General features: G+C 39.9%; 3 protein-coding genes and 5 non-coding genes across 9 annotated transcripts in view; all 8 read right to left on the reverse strand.

The window, feature by feature from the left end:
* The window catches only part of ppp1r3b (protein phosphatase 1, regulatory subunit 3B), a 60,258-nt gene that overhangs the window by 2,130 nt on the left and 30,629 nt on the right, over nucleotides 1–27,499 (reverse strand). The gene's annotated exons all lie outside the window — the stretch shown is intronic.
* nkx6.1 (NK6 homeobox 1) lies at nucleotides 14,777–16,652 on the reverse strand. 2 transcript variants are annotated; one of them, XM_071914331.1, is made up of 4 exons: nucleotides 16,464–16,652; nucleotides 16,097–16,403; nucleotides 15,636–15,808; nucleotides 14,777–15,022 (listed from the first exon to the last, which is right to left on the reverse strand). In XM_071914331.1, exons 1-4 carry the CDS (start codon nucleotides 16,650–16,652, stop codon nucleotides 14,777–14,779), a joined length of 915 nt encoding a protein of 304 aa, XP_071770432.1. The 2 variants fall into 2 exon arrangements, with proteins under 2 accessions (XP_071770432.1, XP_071770431.1); XM_071914330.1 differs by having other exon boundaries at nucleotides 16,097–16,652.
* rpl17 (ribosomal protein L17) lies at nucleotides 22,225–25,707 on the reverse strand. The gene is made up of 6 exons (XM_071914303.2): nucleotides 25,584–25,707; nucleotides 25,335–25,375; nucleotides 24,609–24,743; nucleotides 24,197–24,295; nucleotides 22,653–22,844; nucleotides 22,225–22,304 (listed from the first exon to the last, which is right to left on the reverse strand). The coding sequence occupies exons 1-6, from the start codon at nucleotides 25,663–25,665 to the stop codon at nucleotides 22,257–22,259; spliced, it is 597 nt and encodes a 198-aa protein (XP_071770404.1). The 5' UTR covers nucleotides 25,666–25,707; the 3' UTR covers nucleotides 22,225–22,256.
* On the reverse strand, nucleotides 22,369–22,439 carry LOC139923547 (small nucleolar RNA SNORD58). The gene has a single exon (XR_011785192.1). It is a non-coding gene; the product is annotated as a small nucleolar RNA SNORD58 (small nucleolar RNA).
* On the reverse strand, nucleotides 23,812–23,878 carry LOC139923548 (small nucleolar RNA SNORD58). The gene has a single exon (XR_011785193.1). It is a non-coding gene; the product is annotated as a small nucleolar RNA SNORD58 (small nucleolar RNA).
* LOC139923545 (small nucleolar RNA SNORD58) lies at nucleotides 24,390–24,459 on the reverse strand. Its single transcript, XR_011785190.1, has one exon. It is a non-coding gene; the product is annotated as a small nucleolar RNA SNORD58 (small nucleolar RNA).
* LOC139923551 (small nucleolar RNA SNORD58) lies at nucleotides 25,075–25,141 on the reverse strand. Its single transcript, XR_011785194.1, has one exon. It is a non-coding gene; the product is annotated as a small nucleolar RNA SNORD58 (small nucleolar RNA).
* Nucleotides 25,454–25,521, reverse strand: LOC139923546 (small nucleolar RNA SNORD58). The gene has a single exon (XR_011785191.1). It is a non-coding gene; the product is annotated as a small nucleolar RNA SNORD58 (small nucleolar RNA).

Here is a 27,499-nt window from a genome sequence, read left to right on the forward strand (position 1 = left end):
TTGGGCCCTGCGGATGGCTTCGCCTTAACGCTAACATATTCGCCAAACTGAATTATTTAAGGTTATTGTCACATTAATTATCACATGGTGGGTCAGATGTATTGAACCAGCCAAAACAAGCTCCTCTGGGCAGCTCTGGATGACCAATTGATAGATTGATTGCTCCATCCACACAATTCCTTACAATGCTGACGTGGTCTACAAGCTGGCGATGTGTGTGTGTGTGTGTGTGTGTGTGTGTGTGTGTGTGTGTGTGTGTGCGTAGGTGTGTGTGTGTGTGTGTGGGGGGGGGGGGGGGGGCATCGTTGGGAAACAGGGTAAAATGCATGTTGTTGTAAATTTCCCCCAAATTTTATTTGAAAACTGCAACTTAAAAATCTCATTATTTCACTTTATACTGACATGCTCTTTCTCATATATGTAATAATATACACATATTTCACATGATTTTCATTACTGACTGACTGTACACTGTGTGGATAAAAAATGTCAATGTGTAAAATTAAAGTTTATGTTAAAGTAAAATTACATTTTGCCTTTCTGAGGTTTAACACTAGAAAGGCCAGTGGATTTGGGGGTTAGGGTTAAAGGATTAAAGGGGGTAAAAATAATGAACTACTATTTCCTAACATGATTTAGAAAAGCTAACAACAATGGTTATGGAGAAATTGGGTCTTAGAAAAGTCATGGAGGGACAAGATTTTTCAATTCAAAATTTCAGCCATCAATTGGCACTGGCTTGGCCTTTCTAGTATTAAACCATGCAGTGTGTGTTTGTTTGGACAAATTGATCGGGAAATGTGCAGTCTATTTTCAGATAAAATAAAGGAAGGAGATTTTATTTTATATGTTACATGCTTTCTCTGGTATATATATATATATACATACATACATACATATATATATGTATTTACAGTAAAATACATACATATAGCACCCTGTAGCTGGTAGGGATTCAGTGTCTTGCTCAAGGACACTTCAGCAAAACGGGTACTTGTAAACATGGGGGGTAAAACTGGGTTTTCTGGTTGAAGGACAGTCTTTCTATTGACTACTCCACCCTGATGCCCATATTGTTTATATGTTGAACACCATCCATAAGGAAAACGATGATTTCTACATTCTGCTCAGTTATTGAAACACAAAAGAAATAAACACACTGCAAACTCAATATCTCTCTTATATGAATTTTGTACTTTCAAATTATGAACTTTTAGTAATTTGCAAAGGACTGAGACAAAAAAATCCCAAATAAATATATATTTTTTATATATAATCCCAAATATGTACATATGAATAGCTTCGCAGCATTAAAAATGCATAAATTATGAAGGTATATGCTTCATTAAGCAGCTATGTGGGATGGGTGGGAGTGGTTGCACTTTTAGAGTTGTGTAAAATACATAATGTAAGTGAAAAATGGTCGTTTTATTCAGTGGACGGTTTTCATCATTCAGCAAAAACTATGGCCAGTTGTGTCTCTTTGTGAATAAAAACAGCTTCATAGTCAAAATATGATTTTCAAAGCTCACTCTCAGTTTCTCAGTATCTCAATATTTGGTTATTGATATGATATTGATATACCATGAGATTCCAAAAGTGTGACTCTCACTCCTCTCTTGCACTTTTGAGGCCACTGTTATGAAGCATACAGATATGTTTTACTCCAGCAATTATACATGGCAATGCAAACAGAATTCTTCAAAATGTCTTCAAAATGCTGTTGAGATTTCTTCAAAATTTCCAAATAACCATCGCACTCGTAATAATCACATTAAAATCACCTTACATTTGTTTATGGATTTATTATGTTTAAGCTGTTATTACAGTAATGGTTTGAAATCATAATCCTCTTCTGAAAGATCACCAGAAACCAGTTTTTTAAATCAGTTTTATCAAAATTTCCTCCTGATGAAGGATGTCCCCCATACCCAGTATCATTTATAGAGGAGTAGTAGCAGAATCTTTTTCAGATTTTCATTACATGTTGCTGATTGGCAACTTGGAGAATTTCTGAGGTCCAAAAACCAATGAAACGCTGTTTATTTTCATGAGTCAGCAGCAGCAGTCTCTTCCAGGCAGCTGCTGTTGCATCGCTCAGAGTTTTGATCTTTTCACTGATCAATAAGTCAGCAGCACCACTCCCACAACACTGGAAAGCTCATTTTGTATTAGATTCTCCACTATTAATTACTTGTGTCCCTTGTGCCTTTATGTTAACCCCGAGGATTTTTAATAGCAGTAACTTATGCCCAATGTGTGTGTGTGTGTGTGTGTGTGTGTGTGTGTGTGTGTGTGTGTGTGAGAGAGAGAGAGAGAGAGAGAGAGAGAGAGAGAGAGAGAGAGGTAACCATGTTTGATACTGGGTCCTCTGAAAGGAAAATGGATCGATCTATAAGTATCTAATTCTATAATGGTTTGCTTTAAGGATGTCTAGCTTGTTGCTCTCTATGCCATTATCATTATAATTTGTTTATCATTATATTATAAATTCCTCATCTGTCTTTAAGATGATATGGTAATCAAATCTCCAATTCTACAAATGCAGTCCTGCCCTTTGTACTTGGTATTGCAGTCCTTATTCCTGGTGACTTGTACCCTATTTCTGAGAAGATGGCAGAATTTAGTAGAGACCTAAATCGAAGTAAAATCAAATATCACAAAAGCATGCCAATTGCTCACGAAAAATTTGAGCTTCAGTGTTATTTGTGTTTAATGCTACTGAACTTCTTCATCAGTTGCTGACCGCTGATTTACATGTCTCCATGCTGACGTGCAGCAGTGACGGGAAGCTGCTGGGATCTCCTGTTGAGTCGGTGTGACGGGGGCTGCCTGGCTGGTAAGAGAGGGGCGAACCAAAGCACTCTTTAACACCAAACACTGCTGTGAGACAAATTGTTACAAATTGGTATTTTTCCACTTTATAGGATTACAAAGGGGCCCCTGTGGGGGTCTCTCCCTGGGCCAGAGACAGAAGCAGTGGGAGGGAGACATGGGGCTCTAATGAACAAAGAGGCTCTGGGAATTAGCTGCCAGCCACTGTCAGGGTCAGTCCCATGGTCTGAACACAAGCCTCACAGCCCCGACGTGCAGGACACGACTGACGCTGACGCCGGTAAAGTGCTTTGGTCAGGGTTTTCACACTGACTTTGGACACGGACTGATATAAATGATAAATGGGTGATACCACAGTAAGTGTGGACAAGTATGATAAAAGTCTGAAAAATGAAAATGTTGGTTTTTGATTCTTGAGCTGAAGTCATGGAATGTGTGACATGTTTACTTGTACTTTCTAACTATAATATTTTTTTATTATTACTTTTTTTTTTTAATTAATTATTATTAATTTATTGGATAGTTGACAGTGAAGGTGAATTCAATCTGATCTTGAAAATCAGTCACAATGCCAAATCATGGCTATAAGCCTAAAAGTCATACAGAATTTTTTCCAGATTTCTTAAGTTGAGAAATGTCGATTCATAGAGCTGATATGGCTCTAAAAGTGTTACATTAAGCCACTCTGATAGGTGTGGACTTATAAACATTGGCATAGTTCTGATTTTTAACAACTTTGCTGTGCAGGAACATGTTTTGCAACCATTAGGGGTTAGCCAGTTTCATCAATTGTTCTATCATGAAACATTGATTTCAAAACAAGTACCTAATGAAAATAAACATGATGGATGGTGATCTGCAGCGGGTGTCCAAGCAAAGAAACATCTCAACGCCTTCAGAAAACACCCAGGTGTCTCACCTAAGAAACATGTGTTCATGCTGTAAACACTTTATCATTATTCCCTATGAATTATGTGCCAAAAAGTTAATTTGAGTGGGACATGGTAAAGATAGCAGGACATAATGGACAAATAGGGCAGAAGGCATAGGTTACCTCATTGTTTGTTGTGCTTTTAGGGAAAACCTTCTATTTTTTATTTGCCTTAGAAAATGTTAAGATAGCCCAGAGATGTAGGATGTTTAGTGAAGAAATTATGAAAAATGTAATTTAATTAATTTGTGGCAATAAAAACTCCAGAAAATCACCACAGTTCTTAAAGTGCTTTTCCTAAGAAACAATTTAACAGTTTCAGCTTGGAGATTTTTTTTTTTATATATATATATATAAATACTAAAATACAGTCTCTCATTCTGTCTGTCTATCTACAATATCTGTAATTTATTCATTTGTGTGATTTATTTATTTATAACCAACAGCAGCCAGTGAATGCCATTTGACCCCAGAGCAGCAAGCCTAGCAGAGTTTATCAGATACTTCTGTCTGTTTCTGCCACAGACCTGAGAGACCTGGACCAGCGGCGGAGAACAGACGGGACCAGTGTCTGCGTGTTGTGTCTACTGGGAGAGAGGTGGGAAAGAGGCAAGACCCTGCCACCCTGATTTATGACCTCCGACGCAGGAAAGGGCCCTTTTATGGACCTGATCCTGCCTGGGAAAGTTAGTATACATGATAGAAAGTTGTCAGGTCCATGCAGATCGGGTAGAGGCAGGGCGCTCAACACAAGGCTCAGATTGTGCCTTGTTTTCCTGGTCAATTCGCTCCAGGACTATAATGCTATTTTCCCATGCTCGGCAAGGCCCCGGCGTTTGTTTAGCGATGTCGCAACTGGGTGTTAATGCCTCTTTAGTTATGTCACCCTAAACAGCTGAGGAGGTGCACAGGCGCCTCTGTCTCTCCACTCAGAGGCTAGAGGATCCTGTTAACCCCGTCACCTCCAGCCATCAGGTATATAGCTTATGAAAATGCAACTCGGTCATAAAAAGTTACAAGACAAGCAGCAGTAAATCAGGCTTATTTGTTCTAATCAACTAACCAATGATGCTGCACTGGTGAAACAGACCCATCCTGAAAGCTATAGTGCAAGTAGCACAAAATCCCGATTCCCCTCACATACTATGAGGTAAACAGTCCAGGCCCCATTAGTGCAAATTCCTCAGAGAGTGTGATTAGGACCCCAGCCAAGTCAAGTCTTTGGTTTTTCTGTCTATATGAGAGAACAATTCCTATTGTTCTTCATTAATGAAGAACAGAGGGGCAGCAGTTGATTTACAAAAATGTACAAGCTGAATAAACCTCCTCAGTCTCCCTGGCAAAAACACTAACACGTGCACACATACACACACACACACACACACACACACACACACACTCGTCCCAGAGCACTTTGTATTACTTGTGTGAAGAAAATTAGAAAATGAATATAAAGTATTTCCAAACTACTCGCTTTATGAGTCGATGCAAACGTTCCGACGAGCCAAGAAGAGGTCATGATTGTAGCATTAGCTATAACAAATAACCCAAAGAGAGGAAAACATATTGATATTTAAATTGGATTGTTCTTTGTGTCTGTTGAAGCTTTCGTTCCCATTTCTTCCATGACCTTGTTGTCTCCACCGTGAGGCTTGCACAGCCTGATCCGACCTGCCCGGCCGGTTGTTTGGTTTATTGACTGACCGCAGACACACTGCTGCACCTCCATTGGCTTAAATGGGTTTTCATTTTTTATTGGCAGGCCGGTGACGGGGACGTTTTGTGGAGGCTCTTTACACTTTAACGGCTCCGGGTATCAAAATGTGTTTTATTAGCGCTTGTAAAAATCAAACAAAATGAAATAAAATCAAAAGTAGAAGTGGGAAAAGGCTAGGAGTGATTTGGAGGAAAGCGTGGATATGCAACGCTTATTCATGCTGGGAGAACAGTCATCTCTCCACTGTACTACCATGCGCCCCCAGTCTAAATAACAGGCTTAACTCGGTGGTATTAGCCCACCGATCGCAATGTCCATCCCTCCTATCGATGTAAATATGCCCGCTGTCTCACTAAAACGGCAGGTCTTCCCGCTGCGAGGGGTCAGGAAAGTACAGGTTCACCACAAGTCCACCAAAAAAAAAAAAGCATCTGAGTCAGGTCAAGCCAGAACCAAAGTCCATAGCAGCAGCGCTCTGCCGGTGACCTCCGGTGGAAAGGGCCACGCAGACTGAGTGGTTTACCCAGCGAAATGACACAGCTGAGTGTCCCGCCGCACCTCCTGGGCTCCTGCAGTATTTCTACTGTCTGACAGACACCCTGACAATAAATAACTCTATGAAAAATGAGGAGGGAGGGAGAGCACAATAACCTGCTGAACTTGAGAACCTCTTCTCATCGATTATGGAAATCTCTCTGTCGGTGACCCGGGGTATTATGAGTCTTAAGTATTGATTAAATACGCAGAGAAAATACTTTGGCAGTTAAATCGGAGTTTCATTCGATTAGCTCTCCCCGTCACCGTTCCAAATCAACCGCTGTTTAAAAGGATTTCATTTTTGTGTATAAGCTCCGTTGTCTCGAAATTGAATTAACTCCTCCGCAATGTTAATGTGGAGCGACCTTGGGTGGGTGAATGACCTCTGGCCTTTGACCCTGGGAAGCGTCTGGTCATAAGGGGAGCGAGAGGGAGGAGAGCGAGGGGGTCAGACCCCATGCACTTAAGTCCCTCTCTCTTCTCGCTCCGCTCTGATTTGGCACAGACACATCAAATCATTTGGCATTCAGATCAATAGATTCTCTAAGGTTGACTTCATAAGTAGGTCATAAGAAGCATTTCGGATATTAGCGCTTGGCAAAATGAGGCTGACTGGAGTTCATGCTCCTGCCTCTCCCTTGAAGGGAAGATCTGCACTAAAACAGAACTCACATATGTTATCTGTAATATTTTGGACAGTTCAATCAATAGTTGTTAATATTGACAACTTTGATAACACTGATATGATAACGATGATAACGCTGCTGCCGGGTGAAAATCTCGGAACTCCAATTTTGGTGATTTTCATGTTAAAATTTCAGTTGAAGGGTTACATGCTCCTCTGTCTTTTTCTGCAATCCTTCCAAAACCAATTAAATAACCTCAAAAATGCCTGTTTGTCAAGCTAAAAACAAGGCAGTTTTTCTTGGTTCGTGAAAAAAAGACGTTTTGGAGATGTAAGGTTTTCACCTGACAGCAAAGATCAGCAACATTTTACAACAGGTAGCCAAGCAATCTGATTGGTCAGTGGCATGTTCCAATCATGCTGATAATTCCCATAAAGTGCCAACCAGGGAGCTAATTAGCAGTCTTTCATGTTTTCCCCTGTTTTTTTTATTGACATGTATTTATATTACTTTGAAGAAAACTTTTCATATAGAACACATCCATTGGTAACCACTGCATAAAAGCCATAATAATGTTTAGCATGTTGTTCTTTACTGTGATTATGAATACAAGGCACAGCCACATAATTATGCTCCTCAGGTATAACAATGAATAGGAGACTAACTCTGTGGAATCATAAAATTGTTTTGAGGTTTTACACCCACATGAACTTAATTTCATAATACAATTCTGAACCAGAAAATCACCAAACCCAGATATTGTCACAGTGTCACACTGAGTGAAGTTGATCTCCTGTTCATTGTCAATGGAGCCGGTCCAGAAAGTGATGCTTGTAGATATAACAAATTATCTTGCTCTGTATGTTTCAGCTTTGAGAAATGAAGACAAGATAAATATATCTGAATCCTGTTTTAGGGTGGATTTCCTACATTTGAAACCATTTTTGGCCCGGCCTTTGGGTTTTCAATGGTCTTCAGTCCATTAAATATTTAGTTGTTATGCTTTCTTTGATTTGAATTCCTAAAAAGCCTTAAGGACATAAAACACCTTATTAACCTGAAAACTAATTTTCCCACTGAACATACCTCCATGAGGCTTTAGCCCGTGCTATTTTTCTTTTTTCATTTGCATCATTTCACTGTATTTAAAAGTTCCTACAGTAAGAGCCCTCCGTATAACATCACTCTGAGGACAAATTCAAACTCATTAACTCTCAATGACTCAAACTAAATAAATAACGACAAGACAGTTTGCAGTTTTGGCATATGTGTGAGATTGTGGGCAAAATTAATCAACTTTGTTATTTTGCTTAAGTGCCCTTTTAAAATTAGGGAAATTATATCTACACTGGGTCACTAATGTAGTGCAGATGTGTGGTTGTAATTGATGCAATTTTCCTCTAATAGTTGTCATTTATCCTTCACAACAAAATGAACTATAACACTGAAGTGTTTTGTAAACTGAAATCAAATGAGACCTAAGTTTAAAAAAAACAAACATTTTTCCATCTTTTTGAAAGTAATTGAAATGAACAAGTAGTGTGTCAAAAATGCACTGAGAAATATATGCACTTTTTCAATGAAATGCCTCTTAAATGTCAATTCTTTATTCCCACAAAATATCATGGTTCCCTGTAAAAAGATGTGATCATATTTCTGTGTGAAGGGATGCACTTTTGCTTCATTTTTCATCTCTGTGCCTAATATTTAATGTTGTTTCCCCCAGATGCACCGACAATCACATTGAAAAGCTTGTCAATGGTCACATGTGTCATATGGTCGCTACTGAGTGAGCCGTCTCTGTAATGGAGTGACGGGCCCGAGCAGAGACACCCCCTGAAACACATTTGGGTAATGTGATGGGGCACTCCCTGTTTATCATGTGATGCATTCAGCGGTAGGCCGCTGGCAGCCTAAGGAAGCACATTGTGTGCATAATTCACCAGCTGCATTTGTCAAAACAGGGATCTGTATGGAGGCTAATGATCCACATGAAATTAATGACTCCATAAAATAGAAAAATTCACCGTTCACACAAGCATGACAGGATCCTCTGACTTTGATAAACCGTTAAATGACAGATAATCAGGAGGGTGGGGGCTCATCAGTCCTCCCTACAGCCCCTCAAGATAAGTACAGGGGTGCGATCCAAACCTTGAGTCCTGCTGTCTCTGTCTGCGTGAATATGCTTTGCAGACCTACTGAAGGTTTATCCTGTCATTATTGCTGAGCACACAGATTACACTTGTCCTGTCTTTCGATTACAGCTGTTTAGTGGAGCACAATAATGTAGATATTACATTACCAACCTGTCTATGGTGAATACAGTATTTATATTCTGATCAAATGTATCAAAATGGCATCAGGTGTCAAAACATAAGAGTTTCTCATATCCCTAATCCTTTGCCTCTACAGTATTCATAGTATTCCCATGATGTGTACCTGGACAACACAGCTCAGCCTGTATCTGCAGCACATTGCAGTCTATATCCCCATCAGTGAATGAATCAGTCTCCATTGTTTTAATTTCATTAAAGGCGCAATGCAGTTTATCACCTTTTTACTGTCTTCTTAATTCATTACACAGGAACACTCTGTGATGGCAGTAATTCCTGTCGGGGGGGAGGTGTGTGTGTGTGTGTGTGTGTGTGTGTGTGTGGGTGTGGGTGTGTGGGTGTGTGTGTGTGTGTGTGTGTGTGTGTGTGTGTGTGGGGGGGGGGGTGCGCCTCTTGCTGGGGGTCCCAGACCCAAATGAATGTATAATCAGGCTTTGATTTCCATGGCAGACCAGGGCTCCTTAGACAGCCAGGGCAGAATCTATTACTTCACTGCCATTTCCTAAGTGTTTGCACCCCACCCTGACCCTGCCACTTTATCTGTTGGTTTTTATTTTCAGAGTGCATGCTGTCCATATGTTACCCTAATAGTTGCTATAATTCTTGTGCAACAGGACTCGTGTTTTATTAGTCCTGAGTAAAAAGAGAGTGGGGAAGAATGCATTTTAATAAAACCCCTTAGCAACACACTAATGGGCTGACACTGAGGTATTTGCATAGAGATGAATTACGCCGGGCCGCCTTGACGTGACTTTTAAAATATGATTGAGGAGGTTATTATTGCTGCACTATGATACGTGTTAACAGGTTATTTTAGCGTGGCTAGTGCTAATAAAATTCAGAACAAAAGACTCAGGTGATGAGGGCAGTTTTTTTCACGGCCAGAGTCTACTGAAGGTGCTCATTTTGTCATTACTTAGTGTCGGCCTACCCTTGCCTTCCCCCTCATTCCCCAGCCGGAGAAATAACACCTAGCATTTCACCAGCGTCCATCCTTGGCTGAGGCCATGACAGACTTCAGCCTCCTAATTAATCACAATAGTTTGTCTTTTGTTTTTTTCAGGGACAGATAAGAGTGATGGGAAAAAGTGAGGCTGTACCGTAAAACAATGAGTCATGCAACAAATCATCCATGCACCTCCACTGCGCTGTCATCTGAGCAGGGATTAGGTATTAATATGTAGTTACTGTGTTTACCTATAACTCGCTGTTCACACCTGTTCATAAGCTACTACAGGATGAGTTCCTTTGACAGAGGCAGAGAGGTGAAACATCATTAAAGGAGATTATCTCAGAATAAATACTTGAATGGAGCTTTGCTGAACACAGTGCTAAGGGACACGGTGATAACACCACCAAGGCAAAGGCTCAAGATTATATCTCATCCATCAGATGCACATTCATAAGTATACGCTCAAACACCAACGCAGCAGGTGAGATCTTCTGCTGGAGGAGCACCTGTGTTAAAATCTCACACACCCTGGGATTCAGTTAATGATTGACATAAGTTGTCATTAACTTGCTCAAGCAGACAGAGCAATTAACATTGACTTTATTTCCATACCCTATGGGCCAATGATTATTGCGCTCAGTGAGCAGCGTAATGCCGGAGGAATGAATTACATTCTTCTAGAACGTGGCACATTCGGAGCGGTGGGTCACACAATGTTTTCACTGAACCATGAATATGTGGTAAAAGGGAAGAAATGAGAGCGGCGTCAAGGCAGTGAGCGAGGAGGCTGCTGCTGTGTGGCCTGTTAGCTTTTCATAATGGGGGGATCCCAAGGCGCTCCTTATCAGAGGGCTCCAAGCGGGGTTAGAGGGAGATAAGGCTGCAGGCAAATGCGAGCCACAATTCATGCTATGGGATCCGCGGCCCCCCCGTGACACATGTCCTTGTGTGTAATCTCTTGTACTACATGGTCAACTGAGAGCCTGTCAATGGGCTCTTTATAAAGATTGGCTAACACCAACACATTAGTCACACCGGCAAACAGGCAACGATTTAGCGGGGAGACAACAGGTAGGGCTGTTGAGCAAAATGCCATTCCGTTTCTGTCTGATTTAGAAAGGTAGCCTACAAATAGGCTATGACTTATTATCAGAAAAAGCACATAATCTACCTCTAGTTTCCTATTCCAAGCTTGAGCAGGGTTCAATCTTTCCCCTTAACCACCTCCACCATCTCCTCCTCCTCCTCCTAGATGTTAGATTGAGAGGTGTAGAAGACTGTGGCATAAGATAGCGGTGGCTGGTTGGCAGAGGGCATTTTGAGAGAACGCAGGCTGGCTGGCTGGCAGAGCAGTCAGTCAACAGATGCTGCAGCCGGTCCCAGAGGGGCCCGAGCCCGTGTTCACTACACCTGGAACACATAAAACCAATGTTCCCCACACCTGGAGCGAACAGAAACCTTGTTAACTCCACCTGGAGCTCAGAGAACGCGGCGCTGCTCGTGGTGGAGCGTTCAAACCTCACTGAGAAGACCTAAACGTCATCTGGGAGTGTAGTGGATGCGTGGCGAAATAGGAATTGTGGGTGATGTTCAGCTGGTTTTCAAGAGAACTTTTGGACGTCTGTTGTTCTCGTCCCCCTGTGTTTAATTTCTCATTCAAAATTCCATCAGAGGCGTTGGCCTGTGCTGGCTGCTCCGTGGGCTGATATTAAACAGCGCAGGTATTAAAAAGAAAATTGAAATGTAGCGGCAGCAGCTAGAATGACAAGTAGCGTACACTGGACTGACCCCTGTGACAGTGAGAGATCTTTTCAACGCCAATAACACGATATTGCTTCACGCCAACCCCATTACAGCCGGCACTGAATGTGAGCAGAACTGTTTTATCATGCTCTGTTTTACAGGAATGGACAAGGTGCATTCGTGTCGTCTTTACCATCTCATGCACGGTGGTCACCAGTTTGCTGGTCTCGTGAGCTTTGGAGGGTTTGTGCATTCAACACTGAACTGGTCTGGTTTTCTCTAGGAGGAACATGGTTTGAGCCTGATAAATTCCTTTCCATCGCCTGTGTGAATAACAAAAGTTCCAGATGAATCCAGATTCCCATCACAGGTTTCCAAAAATGCTCAGAATAAGGAAGAAGACAAATCTTTAAATGAGAAAGAATTAACAGTTGACATGCTGTGGAAATCATATTTCTGTGTTCATTATCATAGACTAAAGAGCAAACAATAAGGCCTATGGGATTTACTACAATCCCAAATTTTCAATATGCAAGTACTGTAAATTGAATTAAGCTGAATTAATTGATTAAAATTAATTTCAATTAATTAGCAATTAAATTATACTGAGCAAAAAGACAAAAAAGACTCTTCCACCACTGCATGATCTGAAATTGCAACTTATCTTGCCCTACTTGTCATCAACAACCTTCATCTTGTGGGGGAGACACACACACACACACACACACACACACACACACACACACGCACACTTTGAGGCCTACCTGACAGTCGACCCTTCACGTTTTGAAGTTCACGACCTGTGACGCTGAAGCTTCTACAATTGCTATCTCTCCTGCTGTTTATAGGCTTATAAACTAAAAAAAAACAAAAAAAACGATGTAGACTATTCAAATGCTGGGCTGTGCATAAGTCTTTTAAGGTTGAGACAGTTTGCACTAACAGCTAGGCTACAAACCGCGCGTGCAAGAGAGATCACCTGCAAGTTTGGTGTGCACAATGTAGGTGGAGGCTAATATGAGCATCTCAAGTGAAAATATCTAAAAATAAAATAAGATAAAATAATATCTAAAAGAAAAAAAAGGTCTCTGGTATTATAAGGTGTTATGTGTAGTGGAGCCGAGGCAAGGCTAATTGTTGCCAATAGTAGGCTATCTACTGACACAAGGGAGATAAATGATAAATGGTCGCGCGATGGGGAGCTGTCATCCAAATTCAAAATAACCGTCACCCTCCTCATTTGTCCTTTACAGACAGTTATTTATTGTAGTCTCTGCTACTCCCATTAACTGTTCCTCTTTTTTTTTTTTTCGTTATTCGTTCATAAATATTTTTTGCACTGCAGACTCAATCACAAGTGGCCCTTCACTTACTTTCTGATTAGACACAAATCCAGTAGCAGCAGAGAGACCGCAGTATACTTGGCCAATATTACATCTGGATCCACATCTGATAAATTAAATATCGCTAGAACTGGCTGCAAATCGGTTGAGTGATTTCCAATTTAGAAAGCAAGAGCTGATGAAATCATGTGAATCTTTAGACGCACATAAACGTAAGTGAATATTATTGGTTCCTTCCTTATTGCCAGTAAAAAAAAAAAAATAACAGCCTCGATATTCCACTTGGTTCACAAACAAGAAAATATTTTTATATATGTAGGCTACACAGGTTTGATATTCTTTTATATCAAACTTTTTTTTTTTTACTTTGACGAATTGTTGCTGTACCTGCGTCCTAAACTGTAAAATGTTGGGTTTTTTTGTTGGTTTGACACTCAAACTTTATTTTGCTTGACTGATTTGCTATAACCCAGATATAATAAGTAACTTAATAAATAACTTAATATTTTACAAAAAAAACGCGCATGTAGACACACTACAACAGAAAGCTATTTGAAAAAAATACTGCAGTAACAACAACAATAATAATAATAATAATAATAATAGGCTATTAATATTAATATTAATGATGATAATCATGATAATGCCATCATCATGATGTTAAAGTTGCCTAAACGAGGCATATTAGCCTGTAGCATAATGTGATAATATGTAATAATAAAATTGCAAAAGAAATAGAAAAGAGTTGAATAATGAACCATATTATAAATATAGAGGAGAATGTAGATGGTAAAACACCCAGGATGCATTGGGTGTTTTGTCTGTTGTTAATTGATATTCGTCCCTCTATTAATTAGGATGCCTGCCGAGGGTTTTACACTCAAACAGGCGATCATATCTGAAGACCTCGACAACAATCATGCATTTGAGTTTTTATTAAATAAAAGTGCATTACATTAACCTGCGATACACAATTGTGCAGGATTCAGTCACTGTTACGAACTTAAAACATATAAATAAAGTGTGTGAGGAAATAGTTTGCCGTTGGGGAGAAACCATCAGGTGTATGTTACAAATGCACAATTGTGTCACAACCAGTTTCTATGTACAGGTAATGTGTTAAAATTCTCCAAATTTGAGAAATAAAGATTGGTATGTGTGCAGGTCTTCAGTGACCCGCTGGAGGTGAAAATTGTTGGGATATTTTTTTTTCTTTTTAGTTTCAAAGAAATGCATAGGCCTAATTATCACACAAACATATGTAGCCTACGTTTTAAGGTATAATGTCACTATGAAATGAAATGCAACGTAGGCTAAATGTCAACTTTGTAAAAAACAAATTAAAAAAAATGAAAACGAATAAAATGTTATGCTTACGTCAGAGCATTTTCAACTGAAACACTCAGCAGTGCGGTCTATACAAAACAAACTTTGTTTTTGTTTTTTTTACACATAAATTATTCACAGCAGTATAATTTCTATGGGATACAACTCACGTTTATATTTACAAGTAAGTACCATCTTCTTGTTGAAAACTTCAATAAAATTGCAGAGTCCGTGTTTTGGCCATAAAACTTGCTCTTCCTCTGTTTCTTCCTCCTCTCCTCCTTCCATCATCGTGCAAAAAAAAGAAAGAAAAATCGTGGAAATTTGGGAGAAAAAAGTGGGGTAGGCCTAAAGAAATATGCACGACTCCGAGAGTTCATTCATTTCATTCCACCCCCCCTCCCCACCCCACCCACCCCCAACCCAAAATCTATGAGCTGTCATTTTCTGACGTGTGGATTAGCAGAGAGTTGCCCGGTTTGTGTTTCTTCAGCAGCTGTGTGATTTTCTCGTCGTCCGAATTAGGGTCCAAAGGTTTGTTGTAGTCGTCGTCGTCGTCCTCGTTCTCCGAGGCGCCCTTCAGCCTCTCCGTCTCCGAGTCCTGCTTCTTCTTCGCGGAGGCCATCTCGGCCGCGTGCCTCTTCCTCCATTTAGTCCTTCTGTTCTGAAACCACACCTAAACGAGAGAGAAACAGTGAATACTTTCATTTTGTGACATCCATCTAGGTCTATAGTACAGGTTGCAGGTTAATTGCCAGTACACATGTTCTGCAGGATATATTCAAATAAAATAAACAGTCCTCCAAAAATAAAGGTATTAGAATTGTGGTCCCATAGTGACATAAAATCTCATTTGTTTAGGTTAAACATTTATTAAATCCAACGACAGGAGTAACAGAGCATGCAATGCAGCACATGCCCTCATTATATAAAGTCCTTATATATGGGCAGTTATTGTAATAGGCTATTCCTCTTATTCAAATGTTTTTGTTTATATTTTAATTTTCAATTCATATTGGAAAACGTGAACCAAAATAAGCTTATGGAATATGGCATGTGGAAAAAATATTTAGGCCTATGCTCACAATGTTCCTAATTCCTTCCTTCCTAAAATTATTATTAACTGATTACAAATGCAATAGTGAAATGTCTTCCAAATATGACAATAGGGCCTAATTCTAATCTTTTTTAGTGGGGAGACAATAAAAAAAGGAGACATGCAGGATGTGTTTTGTTTTGTATTTTTTAGTTGTGTTTGGTTTGTTTGTTTTTTTTGTTGCATTTTTTACCTTTACTTGGCTCTCTGTCATTCCCAAAGAGTAAGCCAGTCGCGCTCTCTCCGGCCCAGCGAGATATTTGGTTTGTTCAAAAGTCTTTTCCAGCGCAAAAATCTGTTGTCCAGAAAACGTGGGCCGCGTGTGCTTTCTTTTCCCATCTTTGTCCAGTAACACGGAATTCTGATCTGAAATCATAAAGAAATGAACTCAATGAAAATGCATTACCAAAAACAATTACAGACTATTAAGTTGACCTTTTTTTTTTAGGCCTACTATTTTTCATTATTAGTAACTTTATTGCAACATAGGTCAATTCCATCCAGCATTCCCATTGCATGGAATAACTGAGAATAAGAAAATCCCTTAGACCATGCATTTTATCTTTGTTTATTTAATTTCGTGAGAGATTAATATTCGTTGTTTTTTTTTTGTTGTTTTTTTTTGGCCCAGTGAGTCCAGACAAACACACTTACGAGGTGAGCATGCAAATCTTGCGTCTCTCCAGTGCGGGCTCTGCATGACTCCCGGCCAGAAGATCGGCGTCCTGCCCGGCAGGTCCGCCAGGGGCTTCGGGTACCGGGCCACCGCCACCGCCGCGGCGCCGGGGCTGAAGTAAAGTCCGGGAGGCGGCGGCGGGCTGAGGCTGCTGAACCGGGGCAGTCCTGTCAAAATCCCCGCCGACGAGGAGGCGGCGACGGCGACCGCAGCCCCGGAGGCGGCGAGGATGGAGGGACGGTTGAGGATGTCGTTTATTCCGTGTGGGGTGGCGGCGGCGCACTGCTGGGGCGAGCCGAGACCCGACGACAGTCCCGAGGAGCTTTTGATCCCCGGGGAGGACACCGCCATGCCGCCCGGGTTGGGAGAGGTGTTGGCGGGTGAGGTAGACGACACCGGGCCGGTGGAGGACAGGGGGTAGGCCGGGTACAGAGGGGTCTTCATCTCGGTCATGCTGTGCAGAGCTGCTAAAGGAGGGGTGCTGAGGAGGAAGGCGCTCTGTCGGGACCCGTCCATCTGACCCACGGCTAACATAACCAACACCGAATGGACTGGAGGCTTTTCTGAATTATCCGGGATGGTCAGCCGCCTTTCAAGGAGAATTCTCTTTGCTTTAGGTGCCGCGCACCTGGCAGTGTCCACACTGAAAACGACGCCTAAACAAAAAAAAATCCACTATTGTTTTGACTTAGTTTCGATGCCCATTACAGGCGAAAACTGCCTACGAAATCCCGATTTTTTTTCAAACTGCAAAGAAGCATCGAATATAAATGTCGTTCATCGGCGGCAGTAATTTCCCACGCCGTCCCTGATCACTTGAGCTTCAAAGAGGTTTGCGTGAAACCGGACGATAAAAAGACACTTTCTCTGCTGTGTTCAAGAAGCTCTTTGAGATAATAAAACATTATCATCTGTTTCCACTGTCTATTGCATCAAAAGTCAAAACTTTGAGAGGGGAAAACAGAGAGCAGAGAGGGTGTTTCTGTCGGGATTGGGCGACCTCACGCTGACGTAGGCCGACTGGATTTAGGAGAGCTTCCTCATTGGCTCGACGTCGCAGCTTTGATTTGCTGGACGGCCCACTATCAAACGTAAAATGAGCGGAAAATCAAACCATTTCTGTACATAAAATGAGTTTTGATCTCTAAAAGGAGCATTTGGATTTAAACTCGCCAGGGAACTTAAATTGTATGTTTGTTAATGAACAGGAATATTGGGCTCTAGGTTATATTGTAAATAAAATATCGATCTATATATCAAGTAGCCTATTAAATCTTAAAATCTTGGGTTTTTTTATCTGCCAGTGGGTGAGATAATTTATCTTCTTCTCAATGCAGATCAACTTGTTTCCATAATTGTTCTTTATTGAAATGTCATTTTCTTTATACTAGCCTATATGGAGTGATCTACCTTGTATCAAGATGTTGATACAAAATAATTCATTAAACAAATGAAACTGAATCGAAAACAAGTGGAAGTATCTAACCTCCCACTGGCAGAATTATTCAGTTGTTTAAAAAAAAAAAAAAAAAAAAGATTTTAAGACTAAATATGGGACTAAATGTCTTGTATAGATGGACATTTTTTGCAGTGTAGCCTACTGCATGATAACGAGGCTACAGGTGTCCTCACCTTAGACTGTCAGCTTATCAGCATCCTCCTTTACCTCTGGAGGAGGAAACACTCAGTTTTGGGACTGAGAAAGAGAAAATCAATTCAAATTTAAGACATGTTTCTAGTCATTTTGCTGCTTGTTGAATCGAATAATATCTTTATTGTATGTATAATAGGCCTATAACAAATTTCAAGGGGAATATATTTTGGAAGTTAACAAGTGAAAGATGCACGGGTGGAGTTTTTGCCCATGTGGGGTCAGACTGGATCTTTAATTTGAAGACCTTGAATGAGATATCAAGTGATTCAGCATCAAAGCAGAAAACGGAGGTAATCTGAATCACTTCTATTCAACAGGTACACAATGAGTTTGACTTGGTTAAGTGATGCTGACACATTACAAGACAGTTGCACAGTGCAGGATTGACACTCTAGCTGCAGGACAAAACATAACATAACCTCATATAGTATAGACAAGACCTACTGTTTGACAGCAGACTAGAAACACACTACAAATATACAGTATATGTATATGTTCACAACCAAGGACTGTTCAGTGTATCAGACCAGAACAGAACACAATAGAATAGAATAGAACAGAACATATATCATAACATATTGGAATTAGCCTTTGAAACACAAAACGTTTTCTTTTTTTTAACTGTTTGAGTTATTTTTCCATAAATTAATTTGTTTTACTTAGGCCCAAGAGTTGTATGTAATTGAGACATCAGCTATATTACAGTATACACACATATGACTTTTAGAGATAAGGAGGTCTAGTCTAGATGAGGGTCCCTCTGTGTCCCTGCTGGTCCCAGTGTCCTGTAAAGGCCCTTGCCACAGTTGCCATACGGTGGTCACTCCCAGCAATAATCACCACCGATGACTAACCTGGTATATTGACACTTTCTCCTTAGTACAGTTTCTGATGACATGGCAAGAAGGTCTAAGCTCCCAGAGCACAGATGTAGAGCTGCACTGTTTTGAACTAGGACATACTGTACATTCAAGAAGTTGGGGTTAAAAATGAATCCCATCGCCCTGCAGGACATCTCCAGGTAGAGTGGTGTCCAGTCAGATGATTAAAAGGATCAGTCTGTAGGATATGGCTTTTATATGTTGGGTCTATCATCTGTTGCTACTGACTACTAAAATAAACTAAGCTGAGGAGCAAGACATCTTATCTCATTTTGTTAAGTGATGTTTTCAATTTTAGTTGTTCAAATATATCCCAAATTTAGGAAAACCTTTTAGTTCTGGTATCTTGAACTAATCCAATTTGTGCAGGTTGATAAAGTAGAGAAGCTAGGTATGCACACTCTCAGTAATGTAGGACAATGCACTGTCAGCATATACTGAAAAGTTAATATATTGAGGCCTACTGTCTTTGGAAGATGTGATATATAAAGACTATGTAAATACAGTATATATACTGTATATTGCAAGTAGTCAGTTTAATTTCCAATACCCCAGCTGTCCAATATAACCAGAAATACAGAGCATGTTTAGGGGTTTTATATTTGTCTTTATCAGGGGCGAGGAAATTTCAATAGGGACCCATTCATGAACTGTAATTGATGTCATCTGTTAGTCTGGATTTGATGTTTTTTGTGAATATTTATGTTTTGGCTTTTTTTTTTTTTTTACAAGAATTTGGTTGCCCTTTATTATTATCAGTATTATTATTTGTATACTCTGAAAAATGTATAGCCTACTTGAAAAATGTTTATTGTTATGCCTGGCTGAATCTTAATAAAGAAAAACCACTAGGGCATTAGGAAGCAAGGATTATGATACACATGTGCCACCTTGTGGCCAAGCATATAACTGCAGTACCTTCACCTACTGGGTGCAGCTCTGTCAGGTTCTGTGCAGTTCTGCTGTAGGCAAATGTGGGATTTGATCAGATTTTTGCATCAAACCTTGCTTACGTGTACTTAATTTTGTTATGGGTGTGTTTCTTATTTTTAGGTCATCCTTATGTATTTTACTATTCTTGTTTTTATGCCTTCCTGTAGTTCAGTGGTTCTCAAAGTGGGATCTTGGGACCCCCATGGGTCCTTGAGGTGATCTAGGGGTCCCCAGCAACATGAGAAATAGTTTAATCACTGTAATGTAATTCACTAGAAATGATGACAACTAGATAATGTATAGGAGTATTGTAATCCTAGGTTTCACCCTCACCAGTCACTATTATCTTCATATGTACAGACAGTTCTACAATTCAATGCTAAATCAACAAGAACAATCTGCCCATATTGATCCCTGGGACTGTATCTTATCAAACGGGGGTCTGTGGGCTATAATGTGTCTACTGAGGGTCCGTGGCATGAAAACATTGGAGAGGCCCTGCTGTAAAGCATGTTGTAAGCTCTGCTTTTAGATAACTGCTATATAAATAAAGCTTACCACAATACGGGCTTTATAGCTGCAGAGAAAACATTTCTTCAAAAATTTTAATTGTATTGTATTAATTGTATGAAACGGAATCAACGTAAATTGACAAATTGTGGAGCCATTCACAGTGAACGATCAGTCAGCAAGGAAGAGAAGAGTAATCTGGTTTTACTTTGTTTGTGCACTTTATTTTATCATTTCCAAACTTTCCAATTAAAAGAATCAAGCTTGAACCCTGTACTCGTCCTTAGAGTTGCATGGAAAAGATCACAGCTAACAACTAACAACATTCTCTTCTATAAAAAGTAACTCACTTACTTTTACTCTGAGGTCATTTTAAATGAGACACTTTTTACTTTTACTTCAGTAATTTTTACACCAGTACTTTTACTTCTGCTTAAGTAAAATATCAGCAAAGTAACAATACTTCTACTTGAGTAGAACATTCTAATACTCTTTCCACCACCGCAGACTTCCGTATGTTAACAGGGAATAGCTTATTGTAAATTGAGTAATATCCTCATGCAATATTTTAATGTGTACTCTAGATCTGAAGTTGAAGTATGTATGAGTAACAGACATTGATTAATAGCAGATCACTAAGATGAAGTTGTTTGAAATTCAATGTAGCAAGTGGGGACATTCTAAAAGGCTTAATGTGAAAACTGCTTAACGAGGCAAAAAAAATTTTTTTTGAAAAAGTTGCTTTTTTTCGTAGCTATATGGCACCATAAGAACTAGCAATGGTGAAAAGATTCTTTTTAAAGAATTAATATAGTGGAGGAAAAAAAAAAAGGGGGGGGGGGGGGGGCACGGGAGTATTTAACATGACTTATTGAGCTAATATTGAAATGAAAAAACATGAATTAGAGACCTTAGCACTTCCCTAGAGCCCAAACAGAATATCTAGAAGAAATAGGGAAACATTTTTAAAAAACCATCAAAGTCTGAATTTTGGCAAAACCAAGGGCTTAATGTGGCTAAATGACCTAAAATCAAAATAGAAAAATGTATCTCTGATTCAGGTATCAGGGGGATACAAGGAGATACTGTGGTGAAGATGTGAAGTTAAAAGTAAATCAGTAACCGTGGAAAAAAAAAAAACACTATGACAAGTTCCCCATTTGTAAATGAAAGGAAATGATTGAGCTTAATGCGGCTTAATTACCTAAAACTGATGAGGGAAAAAAGCCTAACCCTGCACAGGGCGATGTTTAAAACTATTTTAACACAGCAAGTTAATATTTACATATATTTTTACTTCGGGAGGAGTCATCTAATGGTTAGAGACAGTCCTCCACCAAGATAACCCAGGTTTACTTCCTGTTGGCATGTACCCTCCTGCTGTAGTGTCCTTGCAAGACACTGAACCCCTACCAGCTCCAGTAGTGCTGCTCTGTACCTGACCTCACCGTGGAGAGGGAGGGAGGGAGGGGGTACCATTTCTCCAGGAGTTTGATTTCATATTACATTACACACTGATTAGCTGGATGCAACAGAAACAAAACATTAAGGAAGCTGCTCTACTGATGAGTGGAGTCCAACTTTGTAGAACATGATCAGAGTGCTTTATTGTGATCTGGGCACATTGTGCGGTTCATACCTGTTACAGCAGAGAATTAAATTGTACACATTAGTCCAAGTCCTTTGCATCCACAAGGCGGGTGGAACCTTCTGATATAACAGCAATGCCCCATTTCTAGATTTCAATATCTGTCCAGGTTCATAAATCAGTCTAATACCAACAACTTTATTAAACTGGTTGTTACTAGTAATGGCTGTCCCGTTGTGGCCACGCCTCCAGGCACACTTCAAAACGTTACACTGGCAATATGTTTAACTGCCTGCAGCTCAGTCCAAGAAAGATGTAAGGCCCTAAAACTCAACCATGCACAAGTGAACCTGTGACACAATTAACTGCTTAGTAATGGTTTCTCAAACCCTCAGGTAATACACCAATAATAAAAACACACTGGAAACCACTGAAGGAAACAGCCTTATGCAACTGGCAGCTTCAAAATAGACCTTGTTTGAGAAGATGTCTTGTCTCAATATTTCCATAAAAGTAAAAGAAAGATACAAGAGGCATCACTGTCATTAAGAAGTGTCCAAATTTATTTGCATTTACTCCCGTGCCATGAGTTTCTGCTTCTTCAGCTTCTTCTGTGAAACCTGCAGAACAAAACTCAAGTCATTAACTTGTCAATCACAGAAAAAGAGTGAGATTTTAAGTTGAGTTGCTCAGTTTTTTTTCATCAATTCTTTTCATGGGTAATCCAAAGGTGTCCTAAGGAGTCATCATTGCAACCATATGTACCAAAAAGTCCAATTACATCTGGAAGGACAAAATTCAACCATCTTCAATCCATGAATGACTTTAACTTTCCCACTGAAATAAGCAATGCTTTTCTGACATACTGCAGACTTGAAATGTGTACAATAGTACTGTTGAGGAAAAAGTCATCCACAGATTGAAGGTTGACCGTCTTTGCATTCATCCATCTCTAGTATCTACTGTACCTTTTTCTTCTGGGCCACTTCCTCCTCGGGTTTGGGAACAATCTGCTCCTTCTCAGTGAGGATCATCTCGATGTGGCAGGGGGAGCTCATGTAAGGGTTGATGCGTCCGTGAGCGCGGTAGGTACGTCTACGCATCTTGGGGGCCTTGTTGACCTGGATGTGCTCAATGACCAGGGAGTCCACGTCCAGACCCTGCAACAACATGTGCATCCAACCACAGCAGATCAGAAGCCCATAAAACCTGGAATCTGTACCATGTTTTGCATATCGTGCATTTGCTGTAAATTCACATCCGTTTTCGTCATATTCCCATATCTCAATGTTATATAGGCCATTTCATGTAGTGGTTTTATGCTTCCACCGGTTTTCATACTTAATGTCATGTTTGATAGATTTCATATACACATTCTGCATTTTTGTTCTCAGTAAATTCTACTCCTATTTTGCACAACCTAATAATATCATAACATAATAACATATCTTCTACTTTAAGAAGGGAAAAACCATAAAACATAGGCCTACATCCAATTTTGTAGGTCCACAGGCCAATATGGGGGCGTCAGTGCTTCCAATTGGAAATCAGAACTCTGGTCAAGTATTTTTGTTTTCCAAAGTCTGGGTTACAGGGTTTAGCAGTTATTAGGGGGCGGCTCTGTTGGCTCCATGCCTCCCCCCTCTCAGGTATGGGGGCTGTTTTGTTGGCATATTAGCCAGTTGGCTAGTAAATTCTGCTTATTTCTAAAAGCAGAAGCAACTATGGCTGCAGAGAGGAATGCCACTGTCAAACATTTTGAACCACATTTTTATCAGACTCCACATTTCAGCCATACTAAACACTGAGGAGCTTTTGCTAAGGAGGCAAGACTGAGCTGCTGCTGAGAGTGCAGCAGCTACACCTGGGGTGGAGATGGAGAGGTTGGAGAGCTACGGGACATTAAAGAATGGGGTTCAATGCGTGTTACTAAAAATTAAAGTTTCAATGCACACATGGACAGCATTGCCACAATGATGAAATACAGACTAGACTAAGGAAAATGTGAATTTACAGCATACCGAATGTGCAAAATATGCATCTTTTTTACATTATGATTGTGTAATGATTATACATATGTACAACATGTCTTACCGTGTAGACATGCTTTCACAAGGCACATGTTAGATTGCTCAGATTTACAAGATTATTTTCATGGGTAATACAAAGGTGTCCTAAATGGTCATCATTGCAATCTATTACATGTGAATTAAAAAGGAAAATTACTAAATTACTTACCATTTAGTTTACAGCTGCTACAAATAATTCTCACTTTTGAGATAATGCTAGTAACCTACTATAACTCAACATACTAAAGTGTTAGCATGGAGCACATGATCTACCAGGGACAAACGGATGATTTTGGTGTCCATGTTCTCCTCAACTTACAGGTGAACAACAGGACAACCTCCCAAAAACTCAAACAAAACCAAACTGAAAACAGGGGTGGATTAATTTTCTACTCAAGTTGCCTAAAGCCAAGAAGCAGCCAACTCAAGCCATTTGAACATACCTTCAGCTCAGCGTTGCTCTCAGCGTTCTTGAGCATGTGGAGGAGGAACTCGGCACTCTTCTTGGGCCAGCGTCCCTGTGTCCAGCCAAACTGCTTGGCCTGAAAAGGACACAAGAAATGTTTGTATGACGTATAGAGAAAGAAAACGGCACAAAGGACAGGAAATGTCTCCATGTTTGGTTAATTCACAAAAGCTGCTCAGATAAGAATGATCATTTTTCATGTTTAAATCCAAAGGTGTCCTAAGATGGTCATCATTGCAACTTTTGAACCAAGGACTGACTGATTCTGTACATACACAGACAGGATATTCAAGTTACCTTCCAATTACCAAAGATGCATGCTTCTTGGCAATCACCTAACCTCCAAAATTTGTTTTCATGCATTCAAATCTTTTCAAACCAGAACTCACCTGGGCACACCTTCCAACACCACCGTTGTAGCGACGGAATGGGACACACTGGTGCTTGACAATAACATCCCTCAGGTACTTGTTAGCCTTGCGGATGTGCATGCCCTTGATGGCCTGAGCTGTCTCACGGGTGTTCTGATAAAAACATTAACAAATAGCACACAACTTAGAATAATGACTGAGGACAGGTTCAGACTGCATCGCCTTCGCAGCTCAAGTGTAGAAATTTTCAGTACTGTTGCTGGTTTTGGTGCCGATTCAAGTTGTCAAAAACAAACTAAATGAATGGAGTTTATTGGCATATATACGGTAAAAGCCAGTGTTGTTCATGTCATTTAGAAAAATGTGACAAAATATGCATCTTATTTACATTATGTGGGCTACAGGAGGTCACACATGTGTACAACATGTCCAACCGTGTAAACACACGTTGTAAAAACGATATAATTCACAAGACACATGTTAGATTGCTCAGATATACAAGATTCTTTTCATGGGTAATACAAAGGTGTCCTAAATGGTCATCATTGCAATCTATTACATGCAAATTAAAAGCAACAGGAAGTCACACAAGCCAATAACTAAGGGCAACAAATATTTTTTCAGTGGTTTGTTTTCTCTAGATATTGAAGCATAGCAAGTTTGCATCAACCATCTTAACGTGTCTAGTACTCATGTATTTTTTTAAGTTATCAATACTGATTGAATATCAGCGTGGCATCTTACCTTGAAGTGAACCCGGAGGTTGGAGCCCCTCGACTTGCATGCTAAAAACACAAGAGCAAGTCCTTCAAAAACACGAGCTGTGGCATTCAGTATAGTGACAGAGGCTGAATTTAAGTTTGGTAGCTCAGTTAGTCTTAATTTCTTTTCATGTGTAATCCAAAGGTGTCCTAAGAAGTCATCACTGCGACCACACGTCTTAGCCATTAGCCAAGCAGACAGACAGACAGGGAAACGACATTAATTACTCACATTTAGTCGGGTTTTCGGGGTCGAGGGAGTAGCGGACCATTTTCAGATATCTGTAAGACAAAATGAGAAGAAACATTTTCATTTACGTTAGACATTTCAGTGCATGACATCGTTACAATGACTCGCCTTCGCAACGTTAGCTAAAGTTCAAACGCAGGAACGACTAATCTGCAATTTCACGAGTAAAACGAAGAGACCAAGTCATAAACACCCAGGCACACAAGTGATATTAAAAAATGTATAGTTATAGCTGCCAGCAACCGTAAAGAAGCTAGGTTACTTGGTGAATCAGAACAAATATGGCTGAACGCTAATGTGCTAGCGTCCAGACCGTGTATATCGGAAATAAAGCAATTAGAGTAGAATCTACACATCCATATACAAACGTATAACATGAATTAACATGTACTACTATAATCTACGAAACGCAGAGGTTTAAAGTGCAGGATGCCGAAGATTTTGTTAAGATTTAATGGCTATTCCGGTCCTCATATCCAGAGTTGCTCTCTTACCTCTCAGGCCACGCAGAGGAAAAGGAAGTGCAAAGGATTCGGCGAGAAGATATCGCGTGGAATCTGGTGTATCGCGAGAATTCAACCCCGCACACATACATGGAAGCAGCTTGTTGGCGAGACTGTTGCGCAGAAATTGTGCAGTCCTCCTTTCATTTATGATTATCGAACAAATTAGAAATGATTGTGCTCCACTGGGGGGTTAAATATCGGTGTTTGACCGGGACGTTTGTTTTTTTATTATTATCAAGCCTACTATATTTGATTGTATTATGTTCAAATGAAGAGTAACAAATAAGAAAAAAAGAAGAGAATTTGAAATTCATTTTTTAGTTGATTTTTGTCTAATATGTTTGACAGAATTAAAATATAGCAAACCCACTGTGTGGGAGATATGGCTAGTTATTTGAACTAGGTGGGTTTATTGCTATTTAAATTGTTACTGATTGGTGTCTGCATTAATCATGGTGGAAGACAGAAAGTACAACTGGCCTTGTTTAATACATAAACAGTCAAGAGAGTTTCTGGCATACCAGTTATTAGTCAGTCAGTGGTCAGCGGTTGTGTAAAGCTATGACTACTTTTATTGAAATATTTCTTATTCATAATACAGGTGTAGTTTATTTTTCTTTATAGATATTATATTTTACTCCCACAGCCAAAAAAGATGGGTTATGTGGATGGGTCCTAAGGTTGTTGACACTTGTCTGCTCATATTTATGATACTTTTGAAATGATGTTAAGATTGAGTCTGCCCTATGCCTTGGCCCAGTCCTGTCTTAATGCAACTCCATTTATCTCCCATTATGAATAGGCACGATGAAGTTTACCCACCTTGATCAAGGTCATTATGTCAAAGATGTATAGCTAAGGTTGTCTCTCAATGGAACAAGTTCATACCTTTTCATTTACAGTGTGGGTCCTCACATTCATAATCCATCTGTTTATAAGAGTGCTTGTCTCCATCTTATGGCATGCTGATGAAGACGAGATGTTGCTGAAAATTAAACAATTAAACAATTTGATGTCCCTTGTTGATCACAATTTTGGTCATCACTTAAACATCACTTGTGAGAAGCTCAACACGCTCCTGTGTGTTGAAGCAGGTGCTGTAGGCTGGACTGTGACGGACTCAACATCTGTTTGCCATAGAAAAACTACAGGATAAACATTCAAATTTAAAATGACACCAAAAAAAGGCCATGCCTCCTAACGGCCACTAGAGGGAGCCAGTGAGCTACTTTTCAGGTCCATGAGTTGCCAAGATCCTTTCTGAGCATGGTGATAAATCCCATGAAGCTCTTACAGTAGCTATATGTATCCCTTTGGAGAAAACTTCAGTCATGGTATAATGACATATTATTAAATAAATACCACAGTGATGCCGTAATACTAAAACCAGTT

Source organism: Centroberyx gerrardi, chromosome 2, assembly GCF_048128805.1.
Source record: "Centroberyx gerrardi isolate f3 chromosome 2, fCenGer3.hap1.cur.20231027, whole genome shotgun sequence".
Taxonomy (NCBI): domain Eukaryota; kingdom Metazoa; phylum Chordata; class Actinopteri; order Beryciformes; family Berycidae; genus Centroberyx; species Centroberyx gerrardi.